The sequence below is a fragment of the Macrosteles quadrilineatus genome, unplaced genomic scaffold (genome assembly GCF_028750875.1).
Source record: "Macrosteles quadrilineatus isolate MER2022 unplaced genomic scaffold, UCM_ALF_1.0 Scaffold_1__1_contigs__length_201487025, whole genome shotgun sequence".
Taxonomy (NCBI): domain Eukaryota; kingdom Metazoa; phylum Arthropoda; class Insecta; order Hemiptera; family Cicadellidae; genus Macrosteles; species Macrosteles quadrilineatus.
The window spans coordinates 121,545,351-121,567,663 of record NW_026542594.1 but is presented as its reverse complement, the minus strand read 5'-3'; the positions used below and the strand labels follow the sequence as shown (position 1 = coordinate 121,567,663).

General features: G+C 35.5%; 1 protein-coding gene across 1 annotated transcript in view; it reads left to right on the top strand.

Moving 5' to 3' along the window:
* LOC128984057 (DNA polymerase subunit gamma-2, mitochondrial) overlaps positions 1–22,313 on the top strand; it is a 47,607-nt gene that overhangs the window by 18,720 nt on the left and 6,574 nt on the right. Inside the window, exons 4-5 of the mRNA XM_054403344.1 lie at positions 3,767–3,941; positions 12,600–12,823. Of these exons, the coding sequence (XP_054259319.1) occupies positions 3,767–3,941; positions 12,600–12,823 (399 nt within the window). The remainder of the gene's footprint in view (positions 1–3,766; positions 3,942–12,599; positions 12,824–22,313) is intronic.

Below are 22,313 nucleotides of genomic sequence, written 5' to 3'. Positions count from 1 at the left end.
ATTTGAACATACGTGGTATATTTGGTAAATTAAACAACTATGTTTTTAGCATGGACCTGTACCAGACAAAACATTTTTTTAACTTAGTGTCTCTATTAAAGTAATACAAAAATTTGAATTAGTGTTTTTTAGGGGTAAAAAAAGAATACCATAATATAACATACCCCCACCGCAGCAAACCTGCAGACTAAGCGAATTTCCATTTGCCTGATTGGATTTACACTAAAATGTCTACTTAAAAATATAACATTTACTAGTTAACCGCCCGTGCTCCGCCACGGGAATATTGTCAGCAATAAAAGAAATAATAATTAACAAATACTGTTTATCTTTGTATTTTATTTAGGGGTTGTTTAAGTTTTTACATGAAATAGAACTGATAGTTTGCCTGTGTAAACTATTTTATGTTAATCAAACCGATATATTATTTTAACCCTCCGAGTGTCACGCGTCATAAAAACGACGCACAACACACTTTGTGTAGGGTCACGCGTCGCTTTTAAGACGCACAAACATCGTTTACGGCGAAGGCTCTATGACTGACTGAATCGGATTGAACTGGATCGAGTTAGGTATCGTTCTTTCCGTAATATTCTAAGCTTTCTCCAGAGGTCTGTCTCTAAGCGCTATTCATTTTAGTTCCGAAAATATTGTAGCAGACAGCTGACGTGCGTGTATTTGTAAACAGCTAGGTTCCCCCGGACCGATGACTGATGTGTTTTATTACGTTTATCATTGTTTTAGTGTTAAAAATCAAAAGTAGTGATATACGTGGTGCATTATAAGAAGATTTAAGTGGTTTTGAAGTGCTGGTTGATGATCCTGAAGAAGTAGGTAGTGATATTGATGTAAATTATCAGCCAGATTCCTAGCTATGGTTAGGCTATGCATTCTTAGCTAAACGCTATGTACTGAAATCCGTTTTTCGCTCATAACTTATTTATTTGATAACTTACCTCGCTATATGATTATATATTTGTAATCCTCATTAAATTTAGAACAAAGTGGCTATTTTCAAATATTTATAGGCCTATAATTTATACAATTTCATTGAGCGCGAACTTATTTTTTTTTTGAAAATTTTCGAAATTATATTTTTTTTTTACCTAAAAATTTTTTTTTTGAAAAAATGTTCCTTATGTTTTATATATAATATTGAAGCCCATGATTTTCCAAACAAAATGGTATATAGAACATTAGAATTAACATTGTTTTAAGCTTCTCAGATCCGTTTTAATAAAACCTTGCAAAGGGGCCAAAAATAGGTGGACATTAAGGCCTAAACTATGGACACTCGGAGGGTTAACCAAATGAATGTTTTATATTAATTCGAGTTTCATTTGAAAAATAAATAGTATACGAACTGGACAATGCTGATAATCTAATAAGCAGCTATTTATGCTATTTAGATAATTTGCTCAAGTATATTCCTATATTCGTCGTTTTTTTTTCCATTACATTTGTTGTATGGAATAAAGATAGTCACTTAGCCTACATGTAAATCACGCATCAGCAGTTGGTCGCATTTCACGAATCTTAGACCCATACTGTGAGTAAAAGCTGTGTTTACGTTGTATATATAAAGTTGGGCATACTTTGTTCGATGTCAGAGGGTATTAACGGTCCAATTTGATGGAAAAGGAGTCGTGGATTTTAACTGCTCATTGCCTTTTTAGTTCGATGGTTCTCTACATTTTTTTTTCGTTCGGTATGTCTCTTTACGCCCAGTTAATGATTACCTTTTCTTTTTCTTTTTGTACTTTTCACACCCTGGGGTTAATGATAAAGTTTTATAACGCTATAATGACCCGTGTCAACATTGCCATTAAACATCAAGTCACATAGGTACTTCTTCGCCAGAACCGAATGGTAAGTCACAGTTTCTCAAGCAACTTCCCTGTGTACTTGAAAAAAAATTCACTGATATAGGCCTATTGTAGTTCCACGTATCCCAGTGTACTCGCCATCTCGAGAAGGTAAAGTTTGGTAGCACTGAACGTCTAACACTGATCTTGAGTAAGATTCGTCACCTACTATAAAATGTTTGTATGTTCCCCACTCATTAAGCAATTATATGTACAACTTGCAAGCGGATTTCCCCATGATTATTCTGGTGGCCGTAGAGAATAAATTATATTGATCAAAACAATAAGTTTCCGTTCCCTATTATGGGTATTATTTCACATTCCATACTCACACTAAAACTCAATTACCACTTTCCTTCAGATCACTTTGCAGGAAAACTAAAACATTTCAAAAATAAGTTAACAAATACACTTTCCTTGATCAAAATCGTGTGTTTATAAACAGAAACTCCAAGTTTAATAATTGCATACTGAAAGTGAGGTTATACAAATAATAACAAATGTCTGACAAACATTAAACAGCTGACGAATAATTTATAAACTGTGTATTATATTCTTCAATAAGAGTTGTATTGACTCGACCTTTAAAGGGCTGTAGGTCGTAGCCCTTAGAAAAAACGTAAATTCTAAGGAAGTTCGGCAAATCTACACACTATCCCCTTTAATTTGAGACATAAATCTTGTAGATCGGTCCAGTAATTACTGAGAAAACAGTGTTACAACTGTGTATTAAATATATAGATTTCCTATTTAAATAGAATTAGTTTAACAAGTACTTAGGTTTGCTGCATCAGGGAGGGTAAAACTGTTTTTTTTATGTTAATAGTTAGTGATCCACATTTGATCAAATATGTTCATAAACAAGCAAACTACAACAGTTTACTTGTTCTCCATAAGAATAACATGGCAATTTTATATTTATATTTTTTTTTTCTCCGTAACCATTAGGCACATAATAACGCTGCAATATACTAAATTATTTGTTTTTTTAAGCTCTACAAAATGGTTTGGAAAGAAATTGCAAAATTTTATGTTTTTTGGGTAAAAAATGGGAAAAACCTATTTTACCCCATAAAACCCCCCGTAAACCCCCGTTCCCATAGTCCGATCATGCTGGTTCACGAACTCGTTCGAATAAATGTAGGTTTATACCAAATTTCATCAAAATCGGACCATTTTTGCTCGAGTTATCGTGCTAACGGACACACTCACACATATATATATATATAAATATCTAAATATATATATATGAATTTGAACGGATGGTGTTTTTGGCCTCTAGGGACCTCAAAACGAAAAAAAAAGAATCGGTACCGAGTACAGGTCTTACCATGAGTACTACGGTAATAGCTTATTCCCTATCATTTTATGTTGTTTGTTGTTGTTCCGGATCGGTATGACATACAATAAAAGGTTAAATTACCTGGGTCCGCCAGTCAATCCTTATGTACTGTGTCCTATTACAGGAGACACGACATGTCCGTATTAACTAAAATAAAAGTAGCCCTACTGTGTATTTGTTTGTTTTATTCGTAATGTATATAAGTGTAAAGTTCGTGTACGTGTTTCAAAACTTCAAGACGCACCAAATGGGGAAGATCAAGATCTTATATTAGGACTGATGATGGCAATTTATTCTGCCGAAATGCATCTCCTGTAATAGGACACAGCACATAAGGATCAACTGGCGGACACAGGTAATTTAACCTTTTATTATTCCCTATATGGGAAATTCGCTAAAACAACGTTTCTATGTTTAAGGCAGTAGTGTTTTTGGTATTGACCTGTGCTGCAACTGTTTTAGAGCGAATAAATAATTTGAGGGAAGCGATGAAAGTTAAAAGCTTGAAAATGTCAAGGGGGTTAGAACTCTAAGGTAACAATTTACTTTGTTAATCTAGGTGAAAATCGGACGTAAAAGAGTTTTGCCACACGTTATTGAAAGTGTTTGTTTGGAAGCACCTGCTACTGTGGCGTACTTGTGTGATGCTTTCCATCCCTCACAATCTCGCACACTGCTGCGGTTCCACCACAGCCTGACGCCGTATAAAGCCGCTGTACTGATAGATGCTGAAGGTACAGTATAAATGTCCAGATTATTTTTTGACATACAGAATACCCACCTTCAATGCAAGATTATCTAACTATGGATTGAGACATGGCAAATTTTATAGTGCACCCCTTGGCAAAAAGTTGCAAAGGGAAATACCCCCGCCGCAGCAAATTCACAAGGAATTTAAAAGGAATTGGTAATTCTGAGCAATTACTTGGTCAACCCCAAACTTGTTCATATTTTACTACGGTCATAAGGATGTTGTCAGAATACAAGAAACATATTCAAGCCCCGCAATGTTAGGTTAGGTTATTTCACAATGATCCTGGAGGTATATGAATAATATTATATGATAGTTTAATAATATGAATTAACCTAACCTAACCTAACATAACATAAAATAACATAACATAACGGTACTGTCACAACTGGCCTTACGCGCGTCTCCCGCAAGCCACTGTTATCGCGTAGACTTTGAACCTTCTTATCCCTCGGCAACCTGTACGATAGCCTTGCGGGGCTTGAATTATATGTTTCTTGTTTTCTGATAACATCCTTATGACCGTAGTAAAATATGAACAAATTTGGGGTTGACCAAGTAATTGCTCAGAATTACCAAGGAATTTCACAAGGTTAGTAAAAATTACAATAAACCCTATTTAAACATAGGCTAATTTTCAATGCAGCTATTGCCATATTAGTTAATTAAATGCACGTTATTTTAAAGAAAATTCAACTTCAACCATTCCGTGTTTTTCAAGAGAAACTCTTAAGATTTAAGAACGAAAAATCAAAGAAGCAGTAGGTTTTTAAAGACTTGAGGAAGTTTTTAGTACTACAGTAGACCTATCTATATCATAACAATTTTATATAACTAAGCGTATAGCATGAGCTGAGCCTCCTCTTAGAGAAGCCCATGATATAGGCCTGGAATAGTTGGGTAGCTAAGCCACATATGCTAGGTATAGCTCAACTAAGGGGTAAACGGTTGCCAGGCCCTGCTAGGCTGTGACGGACCAGTTTTAGTTTCAGTATGTTAATCTGGAATGTGAGCTATCATCATGCCAAAATCCGTCCAGTAGTTAATGCGAGGTTCTGCAGCACACACACAAACTTTCGGATTTCTAATATTAGTAAGCTAGGATAAATCACCTGTTTTGTTAGCAAAACTAATTAAAAATCAACAGTAATTAAAGCTGAGGATGTTTATAGAATAAGTTGGTTTTGGATTGGAAACTTATTACCCTGGAAAGTTTAGAATTATAACTTATAATGTAAAAATCTTATGCATAAAACCATTACTCTATGAATGAATCGGAGCAAGCAAAAATTCATTCTCTTTATCTTTGTCTAAAGTACACTACAAAATTGTAAGTCTTCAAAAGTAAACAAATCAAAAGAATGGGGTCACATAAGACCCATGTTAAATTTTCTAAAGTTTATACGCATATTATGGCGATAATAGATTTTTCCCGGGTATAACAAAGGTCTAGAACTTATTTTTGATACAGAACTTAGTTATACCATAAGTTAAGTATAAACGTGTTTATATGTGCCAATTCCGAGATTGAAGTAACAAGTATTAAAACTTTACTCGTATTATAGGATAAAATATATGTTTGGACATTGTGAAACAAGGTTTATTTAACACTTGGTTTTTTTTTGGACTTGATGAAATTTGGAGGTTGTGAATTAATATTGTTATGATTTATGCCTGCCTTCATTCTTATTTAAGTGAACTAACATATGTTTTATTTTATTATTATGATTTTGTAAACATTATCTAATTTAAATACAGTAGACCCCCTCTTAACCGACCCTAATGGGACCGGACCTAGGTCGGATAACTCAAAAGGTCGGATAAAACGGGCAATCCCTAAAATCATAAAATAATGAAGTGCTATTCATTTGGAATTATATAATCATTATTTTGAAGTCATACTTGCATTATTTATAAAATAAACTACTCTTATCTCCTTTTTCATATTGATAGAAAAGTCACAAATAAACACAAAACACAGTTAAGTCAAATAGGCCTACTTTCAGTGCATTATAATACTAGGCAAGAGTCAATAAAATTCCTATTTTAATAGCTTTAATACTGTAATGTATTAATTGATGCTTTCCAAATACATCGTAATACAGTACAGAACCTTTTGTCGACATTAAAGATACAAGCGACCATTTTGTATCTTGTACAAGTTGCGTTGTTTGTTTACTCCTGCGATAAGATAATCAGTTCTCAAAATCGTAACGCACTTTATGATGTTATAAATTTGCCGCACAGATAAAAAATCAGATCAGATGTGCTCGAGCTACGAACGATGATGACAAACTGACAATAGGCTATGCTATATTTTTTGTGCTCAACACAAAATAACTGATTCTTAGTCATATCCTGTGGAGATAAGCGTATGGTTCAGTTCTCATCGCCCAGCGTGGGAGCGGAAATGCCGAGATTCCTAGAAAGCGGCGGTTAAACCGAGCTGCTCTCAAATCAAGGTCGGTTAAAACAAACTGTATTATTTTACGATCGAAGGCGGATAATCCGATTATCGGTTAATACGAGGTCGGTTAAGAGGGGGTCTACTGTACACATCTTTTGTCAAGTCCTATTAATTTTTGTCTTGTCTGTCTTTAATATTTTTAACATTGGTGCCGAAACCCGACTTATAAATCATGTCAAGAAATATGTCACTCCGAAAGTCAGGGAGAGAGAAACACCCTCCAAATAGATATTCCCCAGAAAATATAAATTACAAGAATGATGAACCCATGGAAAGAGATAGTCAACCTCCAAAACCCCCTACTAAAACAAAAAACCACATCTTCAACTTCCAGCAAGCGCCGGTTACTTCAACTGCAACTAGAAGAAATAGAAGAAATGAACAAACTAGAAAAAATGCAGGAAGAAAAAGAAATGCAACGCCAAAGAGAATTCGAGGCTAGAGAACTGGAAAGACAACATCAAGCTGAAGAACTAGAACGACAGAGGCGAAGAGAGGAGAGGGAAATGGAACGACAACGTCAAGCTGAAGCAAGAGAACTAGAACGTCAGAAGCGTCTGTTGAGAGTAAGGACCGAACTTGAGTCTGCTTCGGTCTTGGGAAGTAGTCAGTCCGCCTCAGTCTTGGGCAGTCGTCATTTGGAAGATAATGAAGACCCTGACAAGGTAAGCTTCAATATTGCTACAGTTGAGGAGGACTCTAATGTCAAAGTCAAGAGGTGGCTAAATGAGGAACCGTCAGTTCCTTTGACATCGTCAGCCATCGTGTCCACGGCTATTGATAAACTAGCTGACTCCTTTTCAAAAGCTATCAATTCATCTAACCCCAATCAAACTGTATCTTGCCGACAGCGTCTTCCATCCTTCTGCGGGAAACCAGACGAATGGCCCATGTTCTATTCCTGTTACAATAAGACTAAACACCTTTTTAATGACGATGAAAACCTTGAAAGAATAAGAAATTGTCTGGAGGGAGATGCCTTTAAAATGGTAAAACCTCTATTTATATCAGGTAAAAATTTGAGTACAGTAATGAAAACTTTACAAATGTGTTTTGGACGTCCAGAGTTTATAGTCGAGTCAATGTTGAAGAAGGCGCGCATGCTCCAACCAGTCAAGGAGGATGACGCTGTCAGCCTTATTGAGTTTTCAACAACACTTTTAAACCTGACCTCTACCGCAGAGTCGTTGGATTTGGAAATGTACTTAATAAATCCTCTCTTGTTGAATCAACTTTTAAGTAAGCTCCCCTATACTCTGAACTACAGGTGGGCTGAACATGTAAATAGCATGCATTTAGAAAAACCTACTGACCTGAAAGTATTCTGTAACTGGCTTGAAAACCAGTGTTCCATTATGAGTATTTATTTTCGTCCACCCGAGGAGACAGCGCGGAAGAGAAGTGACCCTAAACCAGTTTTGACTAATTCACCCTATGCAAACGTTTGCATGTTTTGCTCGGAGAGTCATGAAACCGATAAATGTAAGCTTTTCAGAAAAGCAGAAGTCGCACAACAGTGGAAGATGATAATTGAGAAAAAACTGTGTTTCTTTTGCTTCCGTCGTCACCACATCAAATTTTGCAATTTAAAGAAACCTTGTGGAATCAATGGGTGCAATCTATCCCACCATCGCCTACTGCATACTGACAGTGCCTCGAAAAATACCGGACGTATCAATGATAACTTTACTCTGGCATGTTTTGAATATGGTAAATTGCACGAAATAGCAAAGGAATCATTTGAGATTGACAACTACGGTGCATCTCTAGCAGAAAACATCTCACAAGAAGAAAGGACCCGAAACAAAGAAATCAAAATCAAAACCAAAACAACACATTTAGACAGTGTTCCAATCAAAGAAAAAGCGTTGGAGGTGGAATGCAAACCACTGGGGGCTGAGAATATGGTTCAGGACTCTGAGAAACATTCTGACATTCTCACCAGTGTCCAGATGGTCCGAGTGGTTGGAGAGAGTACGGAAGAGCCTGATGAAGACAAGGAGATAGTTGACGATGAGCCTATAGAAACTTCAAAAATACTCGAAGTCTTGAGAGAAGCCGTGTTTAATCTAGTGTCAAAATCGGGAACAGGATTGTCGCGGTAACTGACAAAAGGAAGAAAGTGAAAACAGAAGACAATCAACTTAAAGCCAAACCTCTATGGGAAATGAAGAAAACGGAGAACGATTCAGAGTTGATAATTTGTGGTGGATGTGACGTGAAGTTTGACAATACCTTCTTCTACAGACACAAGAAGAAACGTGTGTGCTGGAAAGAGCACAAGAATAACGATGACAAGCAAACAAACAAGTGTGCTCAGTGTGGCTGCAAGTTCCCATGTCTGATGGCCATGTTTAAACACAACTGTAGTCGCTCACAGGAACCTACGATGCCACAATTGTGTCTTGAAGAGCCGATGGCGGAGGTGCTAGGAGACAGCGTGGAGGACATATCCACCTTGTCATCTGTGGAAATCTCCAGAGACGAGACTGTGAGGAGAATTAACTATGGCAAGCAAACAAACGAGTGTGCTCAGTGTGGCTGCAAGTTCCCATGCCTGATGGCCTTGTTTAAACACAACTGTAGTCGCTCAGATGAACCTACGATGCCACAATGGTGTCTTGAAGAGCAGATGGCGGAGGTGCTAAGAGACAGCGTGGAGGACAATCCCAACTTGTCACCTATGAAAATATCCAGAGACGAGTCTGTGAGGAGAATGTCACTAGTGGACGATTCAGTCAGCCTAGTCAGTGACGAGACCTTTGACATCTGTGATACATATTTCCAAAGACTGTCCCTATTTAATCCAGCTGATCAGTTAATTATTTGTTGTTGTTTTTATTTATGTTTATGCAAAGTTATTCAGCAATAAATATACACTACACAGTCAACATTATGTGCACAATTTAATTGTATTAAATTAGTTAAAGTATATTGGCGACGAGGAAAACAAAATGACTGAAGAACAGACACTACAGAAACTAATCAAAGCAAGAACGGTGGTCAAAGGCCAATTTACACGAGCAAACAGATTATTAAAAGGCAACCCAACGGCGACAGAACTAAATGTAAAGCTCAAAACTGTTACCGAATACTGGACAAAGTACAAACAAATACAAGATGAAATAGATTCACGCACAGATTTGGATGAGCTTAGTAGAGAAATTGAATGCAGATGCAGTATGGAAGATGAATATTTACAGATTACAACTACACTTCAAGAAATGATGCTAGCTGTTGAACATAACTCTAACACCTCTTCATCTTCATCGCCCAGTGCACATTTATGTAACACATCAGGGAGAATTAATTTCACACCATACACCATATCACCCCGAAGAAACTATCACAAACTTCATAAGAAGACTGGAAGTATTTTTGTATCTAAATAACCAAGAACCTAATAATAAAGGTAAAGTATATACACTACTACATGCCCTAACACATCAACTACATCAACAACTCTATGATGTTTGTACTCCTGAGGACCCTTTGGACAAACAATATGATGACTTAGACTTAGTGCAGCTCTTGAAAGAATTTGTGGATCCTCAGCCAAGCCAATGGGCTTTACAACAGAAATTTATTTCGCGGAATCAAATGGAACATGAAACAGTGAATGAGTTTTCAGTTGCTCTTAAGAAGATGACTGTAAATTGTGAATTTCATTGTTGCTGTGGTAAATCTGTTGCAGATCTATTTCTAAAACTACAGTTTATCCGGGGGTTGAAAGACGTAGACATTCGAACTAAACTATTACAAGATCGTGAAAAACGAATGTATCAAGATTTAGTGGACATTGCTTCAGCAATGGAACTTGCAAAATCAGAAAGTAAGACTGTAAGCCATAATACGTTGGAACAATGTGAATTGAATCAGATTAAGTATAAAAATAATAACGAAAAAAGTGTTAAGCCAACACAACTGAAATCCTCACCGAACAGCCCTAGCTAGAGACTACTCAAGTCCTAAACGGAAATGGTGCTTTGGAACTATCATTGGAAGAGAAGGTACCCTCTTATACCGAGTCAAAATGGAAGACGGAACTGTGTGGAGGAGGCATATCGGTTTTGCGTCATCCATGACCCTTAATTGTCCTAAATGATCAGGTATGACTCCAATTTTTCCATCGAATACATCACTAAAGTCGCTCAACATGTTTCCTAGACTTGATGTCTGATTCATTTCTAGACTTTTTATTTCACCCCAATCTAATTTGACTTCCCTAAGCCAATCTCTACCAAATATTGCATCGACATTTTGTTCAATAAAAAATAGTTTCCCGACAAATCTTTGCGTTTTGTACATACAATTCACAAACGTTACACCTCTTGTCTTAATAGTTTCCCCTGTGTATGTACAAAGTTCAACTTTGGTTGAAAATACCTTTTGTGGAATTGACAACTTCTTAAAATCTTTGTAGGACATAGTGCTGAGGGCTGCACCTGTGTCTAGTTCCATTGGTACTGCTTTGCCCTCAATCTTCATGTTTACGATAAATTTGTCATTGCTTCTACTGTTGATGACATTAATGTGAAACTCATTCTCACTACTTTCTTCAGTTTCATATTCTGTTTGATGATTTCTGTACTTTGTTTGGATCTGCCTTTTTGTTTGCATGCATACACTTGCAATGTGTCCCACTTTGTTACACCTTCGACACGTTGCTTCCTGAAAACGACACTCATGTGCCCGATGAAATGGTGAACCGCAGCTATAGCATTTTCCTTTGAGCTTTTCAAAAGCTGTTTTGAAATTAGATCTTAAATTATATAGGCTTCTCATGCAACTTCGTCAATCCCCTAACTCAACCGGGTCAAATGCTTAGAGTTTAATGTATGGAAGAGAGATAAGAACGCACTTAGGATTATTGCTTCCTCAATATAACAAGTCAGCAAGAAGTGCAATGGCTGTGCGCAGACAATTTCAAGTGGGGGACAGTGGCTAGAGACTACTCAAGTCCTAAACGGAAATGGTGCTTTGGAACTATCATTGGAAGAGAAGTACCCTCTTATACCAAGTCAAAATGGAAGACGGAACTGTGTGGAGGAGGCATATCGATCAGCTTCTAAAATGTGAAATTTAGGCGGGAAGAGTTGATACATATTTCCAAAAACTGTCCCTATTTAATCCAGCTGATCAGTTAATTATTTGTTGTTGTTTTTATTTATGTTTATGCAAAGTTATTCAGTAATAAATATACACTACACAGTCAACATTATGTGCACAATTTAATTGTATTAAATTAGTTAAAGTACATAATAATCTCACAGTACCACGGCAAGTACTTTAAGTCCAGCAGTTATAACCAGAGGAATAAGAAGTATTCTGAAATATTCAAAAAAATCAAAGAAAACGTAAGCTCAAAGTGAAAATCACTAATGAACTGGTGAGTACCAAAGTTAGCCTTCGCAAACCTCGGCCAAAAATGACTATTGCTCCGAAGAAAAAACGAATGAAAATAAAAAAGAAATCTAATTTTTGAATGGTAATTGAACTAATATATGTTTTATTTTATTATTATGATTTTGTAAACATTATCCAATTTAAATACACATCTTTTGTCAAGTCCTATTAATTTTTGTCTTGTCTGTCTTTAATATTTTTAACCAATATGTTTATTTAATATTTTACTTTGGACTTAGTGAAATTTGGACTTAATGAACCTCACCCAATAAAAGCAATCTTTATTGCACTTATGGTCATTTTATCTAAGCAAATACAAATATTTTGTAAAAATCTTATTTTGTCTGTTATTGACTACCTTTGAGGGCATGAAAACTTAAATTTCTCCCATTCTGTCAGTAACACTTAGTAGTTTAACACATACAAATTTTTAACACTAACACCATCGTGAACATTAACACTATCGTTTCACCCTGTATATACAGGGTGTCTTGCAACCATATGAACAAACTTTTTCACGTTATTCAGCATGTCAAAAGAAACCAAAAATGTAATATAACATGTGTCCTATCTCATTCCGTTTTTGTTTTTGGTCTATCTGTATGTATGCATGTGATTTTTACAAAAACCTTCATAACTCCTTAACTGAGAATTCATTTATTGAGCTATTTTTATTTAAAAACTCTAGAACTGAAAAATGTTAATCATTTAAATAGTTGAGGTATTGAAAAATGGTGCTATCGTCTGAAATTAGCAACTCTATTTCAGATGGTGTTCCAGAAGAATTAAAGCTGCTGGCAGAATTCCTCAATTTAAGTCTTCGTAGAGCAGGATTGCTCACCCTAATGTCTTGTGTCAATGACAATGAAAATAGTGTTAACCTGCTATTCAAGAAACATGACCTACTTGGAATACCATACTCTCTGGTGATCAAGGATGAGACACTTAGTAATGGTATAGCTGGTCTACGTAGCAGGGATACCATGTTACAGGTATATCTGTACCATAGATAAGTTAATAATCTGGTCTCATTCATTTTACATTGTTTGCGTTTTGTTGCTCCACCTCATAAGGGCCGCAGCCACCCATTTTTCTTGAGGGGGGGGGGGCAAGTCCTAAATTTGCAGCCTTTTCACCACGCAACTGTTGATTTTTTAGAATTTACAATGACATTTTACGGTGTGTCTTAAAACGAGGCACACAAATCTTTTTTTAAGAAAATGACCCAAAGGTTTATTGAAACTTTTTTTTAAGGTATTAAAAGTGTAATGATTTTAAAAATTGGTATATTATTATGTGACCCTTAAACCTGTAAGTATAACTTTCATAAAAACAAATAAAAAAAATATTTAATATTTCCTTATTAAATTTCCATGAACACAGCTCTCAATACATAAAGTTCCTCAATAAGTTAAAAAAATAATTAAATTGGATTTTTCTTGATTTTTAGCAACAAACATAACATTAAGTCATAAAATGGTATTCATGTCCCTCTTACATGTTTAATTACGATAATAATTGCCGAGTCTTTGATCGACTTGTCTAATGATCAGTGACGGATCTAGCCAGGAGTTGCGGGAAAAGAAATGTAAAGGAATTGCCTGATATCGCGGCAAAATTGTTAGCATCTCCCGCTATTACAGGGACATTGTTATCCCCACCTGCGATCACAGCTGGAGCTGATTGAACAACTCCCGCTATCATGGGGACATGATTAACGTCACTTGCAATCACCATAAAATTGAGAACATCTCCTGCCCTCATGGGGACATGGTTATAATTCCTCACGGGCGTGATGAATCATTAATTTATAAAACAATTTGTTGTTTAAATCAAAAGTTTTTATACAAGACGCTGTGGCCCTCTTTCTCTTGCAGCCCTAGGGGTTTGGCCTAGTTCTAAGTCCGGCACTCGTCACTTCTATCATTGACATGATTAATTTACATATTTATTGAGCGAAGCTCTTATACGTCGACTCTTATGCATTTCATAATACGCAAACTCCTCCTAGACGGCTGAATCAATCGTTTTAAAATTTTGCATGGTGATAAAGACCATATCGGTGAGTGCCAACATTTATATGGCGTTAAAAAAGTCTCTCAGGAATCCGCCCCACTGGGTCTCAAAGTTTCAATGTATCCTTATTGAACCAGTATTTGACACATAAACAAAGACATATGATACACTGTTGACTTTTGAATGCAGTAGATAAAGAAATAGCTGATAGCATTATTCCACAGATATTAGAACAGAAACGGTATGGATCATAAATATAATAAAAGCTTGAGGTCCGTGACTTAGGAAGTGGTGAAGGAAGTAGTAAAGGTGAGCAGTCTGGAGGGTGGAAACTGTTTATGACGATTAGATTAAGGTATCTGCAATCCTAAAATGCTATGGGAAGAGAGGAATACAGATCCGTGACGTAGGAAGTGGTGAAGGAAGTAGTCAAGGCGAGCTGTCCGGAGTGTAGAAACTGTTTGTGACGATTAGATTAAGGGATCTGCAATCCTAAAATGCTATGGGAAGGGAGGAATACAGTTCCGTGACGTAGGAAGTGGTGAAGGAAGTAGTCAAGGCGAGCTGTCCAGAGTGTAGAAACTGTTTGTGACGATTAGATTAAGGGATCTGCAATCCTAAAATGCTATGGGAAGGGAGGGAAACTGGTCCGAGACATAGGAAGTGGTGAAGGAAGTAGTCAAGGCGAGCTGTCTGGAGTGTGGGAACTGTTTATGACGATTGGATTAAGGTATATACAATCTTAAAATTATTTGGAAAGAGAGAGAAAACAGGTCCGCGACGTAAGAAAAGGTGAAGGAAGTAGTAAGGCGAGCAGTGTGGAGTGTGGGAACTGGAAACCGTTTGTAGCAGTTAGATTAATCTATCTGCAATGCTGAAATGCTATGAGAAGGAATGGAAGCATGCCCATGACATAGAAAATGGCGAAAGAAGTAGTAAAGGCCAGCAGTGCGGAGTGTGGGGAACGTTTGTGGCAATTATATCTACGTATCTAAAATACTAAAATGCTATGGAAAGTGGTGAAAACAGGTCCACGATGTAGGAAGTGGCTTAGGAAGTAGTAAAGTATGAGCATACTGTCTGTGGCAGTTAGATTAATGTATCTTCAATCCTAAAATGCTATGAGAAGGGAAGGAAACAGGCCCCACGACGTAGGAAGTGGTGAAGGAAGTAGTAAAGGCTGGCAGGCAGAGTGGGGGAACTGTCTTTGGCAATTACATTAATGTATCTGCAATCCTAAAATGCTATGGGAAGAGAGGGAAACAGGTCCACGACGTAGGGGGTGGTGAAAAGGTGGGAAAGTAGTAAAGGTGAGCAGTGTTGAGTGTGGGAATGGATTAATGCATCTGCAATGCTAAAATGCTATGGGAAGAGACTGTAGACTGTAGGTTAAAATGATTATAACGAATCACGAATCGATACATATTTTCGATACATGCAATCAAAAACAACATAGAACAGAACACATACAATAGAAATTTACAACTGAGTATACAACAGCTGATTTTTACTCCATAGAGGCTAAAAACGATTTTTACTCCCTAAAGAGTAAAAATGCTACTTTAGACCCGCAACGCATGCATTAAATACCCCCGCCGCAGCAAACCTGCCGACTAAGCGAATTTCCATATCTCTGAATGATTTTCAATTAAATATATTTAAATAACATTAGGCGAGTACCTAGGTTTGCTGCTACAAGGAAACTTAAACTGATAAAGTGTGTTTTAGTAAAATATGAATAGCTAAGTATATAATAAATACATTTCTTAAGTTTGATCAAAATATATCCATAAACAAGCAAACTATAACATTTTCAATATTCTCCTTAAAAATAACATGGGAATTTTAAATTTTTTGAATTGGTTACCAATAACCGTACAAAAACACCGCGATATACTTAATCATTTGTTTTTTAAGTACTTTAATAAGGTCTATAGATAAATTGGGAAATTTTGTGTTTTGAGGGTTAAAAATGAGAAAAACCAATTTTTACCCCATAAAACCCCCCGTAAAGCCCTGTTCCCATGGTCCGATCATGCTGGTTCGCGAACTCATTCAAGTTTATCCGCCTTACACCTTTAAACAAAATTTTATCAAAATCGAAAAAAATTACTCAAGTTATCGCGTTCACGGACATTTTTATATATATACTGTGTATATATATATATAAATTTGAACAAATGGTGTTTTTGGCCTCTGGGGACATCAAAATGAAAAAAGTAAATCGGTCCCGGCCGTAGGTCTTACCGTGCCACCTACGGTAATAGCTACTTCCCTATGGGGAAATTCGCTAAAACGACTGTTTTTACTGCAGTATGACAAAAACAATATAATATGAACCCTTGATGACTCCGCTCAATTTTGTGGATGCGTCTGCGAACGCCACCTAGTTATCAAACTGTTTATTGGTTACAATTTATCATGTTAACCAATAAACAAAAACCGACAACTTTTACAAAATCTCAATCTCGGGTTCTGTAAAAAAAAAAAAAGTAAACTGACACCCAATCTCAAAAATAAGGCTAATTTGAACCCTTATAATGTTAATTTTGTTGATAATGAAAAAAAGTAAAAATGTAAGAGCACCCCTTTTTCAACAAATTCCGGGACCTGCATCTGCTAATTAAATGACCATTTAGAAACATTGACAATTTTTGATAGAAATAAATGAACTTCAGCATCCTATCTATGAGCTCCTCCTGAGGATGGTGTCTGCCCCTTGTCATTGCTCCAAGAGTACTGTCCCTTACCTCGTTCAGAGCTGTGCAGTCATAGAGTAGGTGATCAGCAGTCTCCTCTAATTGCCCACATTTCCTACACGCAGTGTCTCTGTGGATCCTCAAACGATGCAGGTGCAATTTCAGGAAGCCATGGCCGGTGACCATTCCTCTGATCTGTCTAAGTTGCCTCCTGTCTAAAAGTAGAGCATTGGAGGCGACCGTCTGGGAAGGGGAGAAGAGATGCTACATACAAAGCTTTCTATAGACTTTCATTAACTTAGGCCCACAAAATTCCTTCGGCTATTAAGTTAGCCCACATTGAACTCCAAGTCATTTCTTTCTTAATAAAGATAATTCCTAATTTGTGTTTTATTTCTGTCTAATGAGGTAAGTCTTTATCTTAAATTTATAAAATATGAATAATTTTAACAATAAATAGATTTAGTAGGTTACAATATAAAATTTATTAATGAAATACAAGATAAGTTATTGGTTGAATTAGCTACAGGGTAAGTTAACAATGGTAAATTTTCAATATGGTGGGGTTTCCAAAGTGGATGATATTATTCTAGGCTTATATTGGGTTGGTTTCTTCTGAAGTACTAATTAATATTTAAATAGGCTATGAGCTCTTAATCTCAGGGAGGGGTGGTCGTGGCGGTTCGAATGATATATTAGGCTTCTTTAAAATGTAGATAATTTAATTTAGTTATTATTCTGAAATACTAGGTTCGTGATGCTATTACAGGGTGTCTACCAACCGGGAAATCCGGGAAAACCGGGAATTGTACTTAATTTTTTATTGGCCATGAAATGTACGGGAATTGTCCTTAAATGCCAGACTATGTCCTTAAATTTTTAATGGGCCATAATTTTATTGATCGCTAGTTGGTTAGGAGCACATAAAAGGTTTATCAGATGTTTGTTTACATTTTCATAATTTATTACTAGAGTTATTATGCAATAAAAATCCCATTAGCAATTTCAAACCCATTAATATTTTATCACGACAATCAAGTGTCAAGTCAAGTACTTCCAAGAACTGTTGACTCAGTTATAGCTCATAAAAGTTGTATCACTTTTATTCCTTTACAACTTCTTTTTTCATTACTAGGGTAATTATTATGAGATCCCAAACCTATTTTATCGTGAAAATAATAGATTTATAATGGCTGTTAAATTTCACTTCTTACTTGTACTTTGGCTTGAAGATTCAATTTGCTGCGGCCATTGCCTAGTGCCATAAAACTGTTGATGGTTTCATATTAAACATGTAAATAATCTACAGTTTTATTTTGTAAGTTAACCCCTTTTTTATGGATATTTGATCTTTTAATTGACAAAACCACAAGCAATGTTGTTTGCATTAATGTTTTATCACTATGTAGGCCTGCTTGGTTTCAAATTATGTCATTGCATTTTCTGTATCTTTGTCTTATATTGTTGGCTATTCAGGTTTCAATGTTTTTTGTTTCCCATATATTTATTTATTTTGAGTTGTATGCTTTAAGCAATCTAAATCTTATGAACTAGAATGATGATAGTGACTTTGCTGCTATTATAACCTCATTGTTTGTTACCCAGTTTATATAGGCCCTCCTAAATAATTAGGTCTAGGCCTGGGTATTTTGATTCTTGAAAGAGCTGTAAAATATATTAAGAAAATGTAATTGAGCCTAGATAAACAATTAATGATTGCTATGTGTCTATATTAACTTTGCAAATGAAAATACAATAATCTTACTCTGTGCTTATTGCTTATTGGTAGCCGCTTACCATACCTTGATTTTGTACTAAGAACTGAGTAACAATATGCATTAAAGATTTTTTTTCAAAAGTAGTCGAGAGCCTAACGTTGTGCCAGGGGGAATCATGCCAAATTAATCCGCCTGGATCGGATAAGCTATGTTATGAAGTTTACGTGACCGATGGAGATATTTGTCGCTATCGCAGGAGACAATGATTGCGTTTCTCTGTTACACTATAAAAGCTTTACCTAAAGTATAGGTAGGCCTATACTTGTTTACTTTCAATAAATTTCTATTTTGAAATTTTTAACTCTTATCTATTGTTATTTACTGTTCTCTCTGGTACAACTACAGTTAATAACAAGATTAATACAGTTTGACAAATCAGGAAAATTATTCGGTAGGCCTAATGACACCGACAAAGGTTACGACAAAGTGTCCTTAAATGTACGGGAATTGTCCATGAATTTTTTATCCAGAATGTAGTAGACACCCTGTATTAATATAATAATGTTAAATGTCCAAAGAAAGATTCCAAATGGTTTCACTGAATTTAATGAAATAAAATAGAATTTGAAGATTAAATTTTGAATAAAAGTTCAATTTGAAATATATATATATCTTTATGAGTTAGGTTAATTGGGCCTAGTAGGCTATGCTGATTAAATGTCCAATGAAGATTAAATTTGTCCTTAGTTAAATAAGATGGATTATGGTTACCAAATTTGGAGTGTCTGTCTTCTTATAAATTGGTACTCTTCAATGCACTTGTCCAATACTTTTGGATGATGAGAAATTTAAATTTTAGGTTTTACTTTGGGATTATGAATTTTAGTTTAAATTAAACACAATTTCCAATAGAATGATGTTCACACTGTGAAGAGTTGGCAGGATCTGAGTAGAGGCAATGGTAGAAGCTCAGGAAGTCCATGTCCATTGTTGAAGTGATGTACAGCTGGTTAATTTACATGAATGACACTTGCCACAGTAATTTTGATTTTCTTTGGATAATTTTGAAAAGTGATACTATATTTAAGATGTTATTACTATATTGCAATTTTCTTACAATTATATATTATTCTAAATAAATGATTATTGTTGGTTTTTAAATAAGTACAGGATAGGTATGGAGAGAATTTGCATAAATATTATATTGTAACATAAAAAGAGATGATGTTTCTGTGGGGTGATGGGATATTATATAACATTGAACAAAATTTGATAAAATAACACATTAACAAGGAGAAACATATTAAATAACTGATAATACATTATCAGGGGCATTAACAGACATTATGAGAGAAAATATACAAAATAATAGAGAAATTAATGTTAATGATGAATGAATGACATGTAATATTACAAATTATCCCCACAGAAATCTGTATGCTATGAAATGAAATACAGATTTCGACAAAATATGAAATGGAATCATGAATCATTAATATGAATGATACTTAAAGATAGGTATGAATAACATTAAATGATTGATTTTCTGGATGATTGAACATTGGGTGATAATACAACAAAATTATAATCTAAATTAACAAATGTGTAGGACAATAACATTAAAATGGGGAAAATAGAATAGAGTGTTCATGGCCTGGCATGGGAAGAAAGGGATATTATGGCTGTTGTTCCATACTGTTCAATATCAAATAACTTTATTGTTTCTTTGTTATTAAGGAGATCACAGTTTATTAGTAAGTGAGTATTGTCTATAAACTTTATCACCTGGGTATCAGTTTATGGAAAACACAATTTATGGGGTCACGCACTCGCGATTAAGGTCCATGGCACAATTTGGTTGGAGATGATGATGCACAAAAGTATATTGATGGATGAAACACGTTATGAAATTTATTAATGTACAATGTCTTCGAAGGTAGGGTCATCATTATTTATCTCGTCGGTCACAGCTTCTATTGCTCGGGTTGGTTCCAAATATTTCTTGAGGGCTGATACATGGTAGGGGCCGTATAAAACATCTTCATCTTCTTTCGCTGATATTTATTTAATAAAATGCTTAATTTTCCACGTTCTTCTGCGGTTATGTGCCTATTTGTTGCTAGGGAATTATCTATTTCTTCTTGGGTCAATGTTTCGTCTTCGATTGGATCTGTTTTTCTATTTTTGAAGTTATTTATTGTGCTATTAAATTTATTATATATTGGATCATCGTGATATACATCAAACGTTTCATCATTAAAATATTCATTATTTGGCCTATGGCTATCATTAATTATTAAGTGACATATTTGTCCCTCTTGGTTGCACATACAAAACTTCAAAGTAACATTGTGATTATTTATCTGCATGTCTATTTCATTTGTGTTGAAATTCAGATCCATTTTAAGATTAGACAAAACATCTACTCCTAGTATTATAGGTTTTATTAGATTTGGTACAATAAGATATTCCAATGGCAAGGTGTGTTCTGCAATTGTAGTGGGAACGTAAATAATTCGAGAGACTCTTTTAGATCGCTCATTTGTAGCAGTTTTGATTACTGTGTTATTAACTGGAAATTCTTCAAATGGTGAAATTTTGGATTTGTTTTCACTGAACCAGGATTCTGATATACAAGTTATTGATGAACCAGTGTCGACTAATGCGTTTACTCTAATATTATTAACACGTTCACTGCGCTACGAGATCCCGAGGTCTCGTATCGTACCTAGCCCGTAGTGCGGGACCCATAATTTGGCTTCTTTCCAAAAATTACGACATAGATATTTCGGCGTACAGTTATCGTAAAGAAATGAAACTTGTACATATATAATGCATTTTTCTTGGTGTATCAACTAGTAAATATGAAATGAACGAGATAAATAGATCTCGTAACGCACTGAAGTAATAAACTTTTACTTTATTACGATACGAGACCCCTGGGTCTCGTATCAAAAATAGTTGTTCCAAGCACTACATGAGGCTAATGGGGTGATTAGTAGCCATGGTAACCTTTGTCGAATGCTTGGATGAAAGGAGGAAACCAAAGAAATAATTCAAGAACAAAGAGAAAGAATAGTGCGTTTTTATGCTGTTATTTTTATGAGTTATCTAATGTTTTATAGGTTTACATATTTATCGTTTTCAACTACGGGAACATAAATCTTGTTTAACTATCGACGTGTTTCTCTTCTAAAACAGCACTAACGGATGCGTATTAAAGGTCACTGGTAAATGACCTAAAATATCACGATTGTGCAATGTTGTATTTTGATGTAAAAAAGCAAATCATTTACATTAATTTGAATATTTCTCCTGGTCCCTACTAAATCATACAAAAATCAATGCTAAATAACCGTCAAACCGGACAAGCAATTTCCGATAAACAACTTTGTATCATTGGTTTTTGTTTTGCGATTGGGATCCCTTTCCCAGCCCTTAGGGAAGTGGTGCAAGTCTAAATATAGCTTCAACGTTGCACCCATCCCTTCCCCCCGCCCACTCGACTCATTGTCGGCACGCACTCATTTCGAGGTCATAGCCCAACCCCAAAACGAAATAAATACAGTAATTTGTTAACATATTTCATTTGTATTTTATTTAGCCTGAAATAAGCCGTAAGGAAACGCATTCTTATAAAAAGTGATAAAAGAAAGATAAAATATATTTTTTATAACGGTTACGATTATAAGGAGTAAATAAACAGATAACATATATTTTTCTTAATTTGTTATTGTAGGAAAAGAATAAATACAAATAAATAATGAACTATTACAGCTGTGCGGTACGAGATCTCGGGGTCTCGTACAATGACGTCATATTTACTTCCTGGACTGGCTGAAGATTGTCAACATTGTACTGGTTCAGATAAACAAACACTCAGTGCTCTCTCGCCTTTCTTTACGAGGTTATGATGCGCAAAAGATTACTGCTCAACGTAATCTCGGGGTCTCGTATCGCATCTGGGTAATCATAGCGGACGAGACCTATAGATCTCGTAACGCACCATTGGAATAATGCTGGAAAATATACAAGGCAGTGAACGTGTT